Source organism: Cyprinodon variegatus, unplaced genomic scaffold (assembly GCF_000732505.1).
Source record: "Cyprinodon variegatus isolate N-32 unplaced genomic scaffold, C_variegatus-1.0 Scaffold1901, whole genome shotgun sequence".
NCBI classification, from domain to species: Eukaryota; Metazoa; Chordata; class Actinopteri; order Cyprinodontiformes; family Cyprinodontidae; genus Cyprinodon; species Cyprinodon variegatus.
This window is the reverse complement of record NW_015152354.1, coordinates 65,283-67,145: the sequence shown is the minus strand read 5'-3', so window position 1 is coordinate 67,145 and position 1,863 is coordinate 65,283. Positions and strand designations below refer to the sequence as shown.

The 1,863-nt window shown below is 42.9% G+C and overlaps 1 protein-coding gene across 1 annotated transcript in view; it reads right to left on the bottom strand.

Annotated features, from left to right (window-relative positions):
- LOC107104825 (semaphorin-4B-like) overlaps nt 1-1,863 on the bottom strand; it is a 23,846-nt gene that overhangs the window by 4,528 nt on the left and 17,455 nt on the right. Inside the window, exon 4 of the mRNA XM_015404935.1 lies at nt 412-649. Coding sequence (XP_015260421.1) covers nt 412-649 — 238 coding nt within the window. The remainder of the gene's footprint in view (nt 1-411; nt 650-1,863) is intronic.

The following is a 1,863-nucleotide window of genomic DNA, read 5'->3' as shown; positions in this document are numbered from 1 at the left end:
TTTAAGCCAGAATTATTTGACATTTAAATATGTTTTCCCTATGACTTTAACTGAAACCTGGCAGGGATTTTTGGTGCCCTGACATAATTTCTCCTTTTTTGTCTGTTGCTTTCTGGGCAACACTTTACTGAGAAGAGTTTGAAAGAGTTTCTATAAGAAGCTTATGACCCAAACAGGAAGTGAATCATTGATTCGTGAATCATTCAGGGCAAAAATGAGGAACCATGGCGTGCCACCGCTTCAGTGTGGTTTCACTATGTTTTAATTCAGATAACGAAAATATCCCATTGAAGTTTTAGGTTTTGTAACATCAGTGGTTTGAAATAAAATCTGTTTAATAATCTGAATAAAAAAGGAAGATGATGTAAAACCTTTTAAGGATTGGTCTCCATAGCAGTCTGCTCCACTCACCTTCAAGTCGGCTGACAGACGAGTCCAGGTTGACGTCTGGGCGGCCATCTTTGCTGAGGAATCGAGAAATCTGTGGCGTACGTCCCTTAAAGTCTGTGGTGGAGGCTGTAAAGAGCTCCTCATCTGCAGAGAGAGAAAACCCAACAGATGGTGCTGAGCTTAGAAAAAAGGGAAGCTTGACCCAGTCAAACCAGTGAGTTACAATATGGAAGAAAGAACTGGTTGTTTTTTTTATGAACTCGTTAAAGCCTCCATTTTATCAGCAGATTGAACGAAAACCTCTGAATGTTGAACGTTTCTCAGGATGAAGGATCTGAGTCACAGAATAGAGAAATTAAACACTCTTCAGAACCGTCAAGAACATCTTAAAAAAAACGCCCCAACATTTCCAGCTGACTGAAACCGCACCATCCTGGAATCACCTGATTTCACTCCACCAGTTCACTCTACTGTTGGCAGCGGTTCCCATGGAGACAGAAAAGCTTAGTAGAACCTGAAGATTCTGGACTGAACTGTGGTGCCAGCGCTGCAGAGCTTGCTCAGTCTGGCAGCAGGTGGCTGTGAGTCAAGCTGCTTCATTGTAGAAGAAACCGTTATGGACAGGTTGGAATCCTGCAGAAGATGGAAGCAAGACTGAGGCAGACTTCCTCTTCTGTCTCTGATCGTTTAGGGCAGCGGTCTCTAACCGTGGTCCTCAACGTCTAGTGTCCTAAAGATTTTAGATTTGTTCCTGCTTCAACACAGGGATGCAGCTAAAACTTTCAGGAGAGCGTTCTGAGCAGCTGCCTCACTGTGTGGTGTGGAGGCTGCAGCGCCTCAGACTGGTGAACTGTTGGATAAACTCTAAATCACAGACTCTGCATCAAACTGATAACACCAAACCAACAATACTGCAGATTTCCACCATATATATTAATGCTTTTAACTTCCAGATCAATGCATTTTTTACATTTGATTGATGCTGTACTTTATGGAATGAAAATGTCATGAAAGCTGTACAAAACTAAATTTCGTTTTGTATACACTCTGTGTACAAAATGGCAATAAAAGTTGTCTATGTCTAAAGCCTGGTTGCTAACTGAGACGTAGTGAAACCTCAATACAATCTGAGAGCTAACTTAAATAAAACCTACAAACGGACGTGCAGGTTTGAATCCCACCTCTGGTCCTTTGCTGCATGGCTCTCCCTCTCTCTCATTCCCCCTTTCCTGTCAGCCTACTGTCAGGAAAACGAGCCACTAGAGTAAAAACTAAAAAAAAACCCTACAAACTCGAATCTGCATAAACATCATGTTACAAAAAACAGAACTTACTTCCCTCCTAAAACCTCCTCTGCCTGCAGATCTTTTTTATGTGAAGGCATAGGCGGATCTACTGGGGTGGCATAGGGTGGCAACTGCCACCCTAAAAGACAGCCTTGCCACCCCAGTTGGCTGTAGGGGTGGCGAGGCT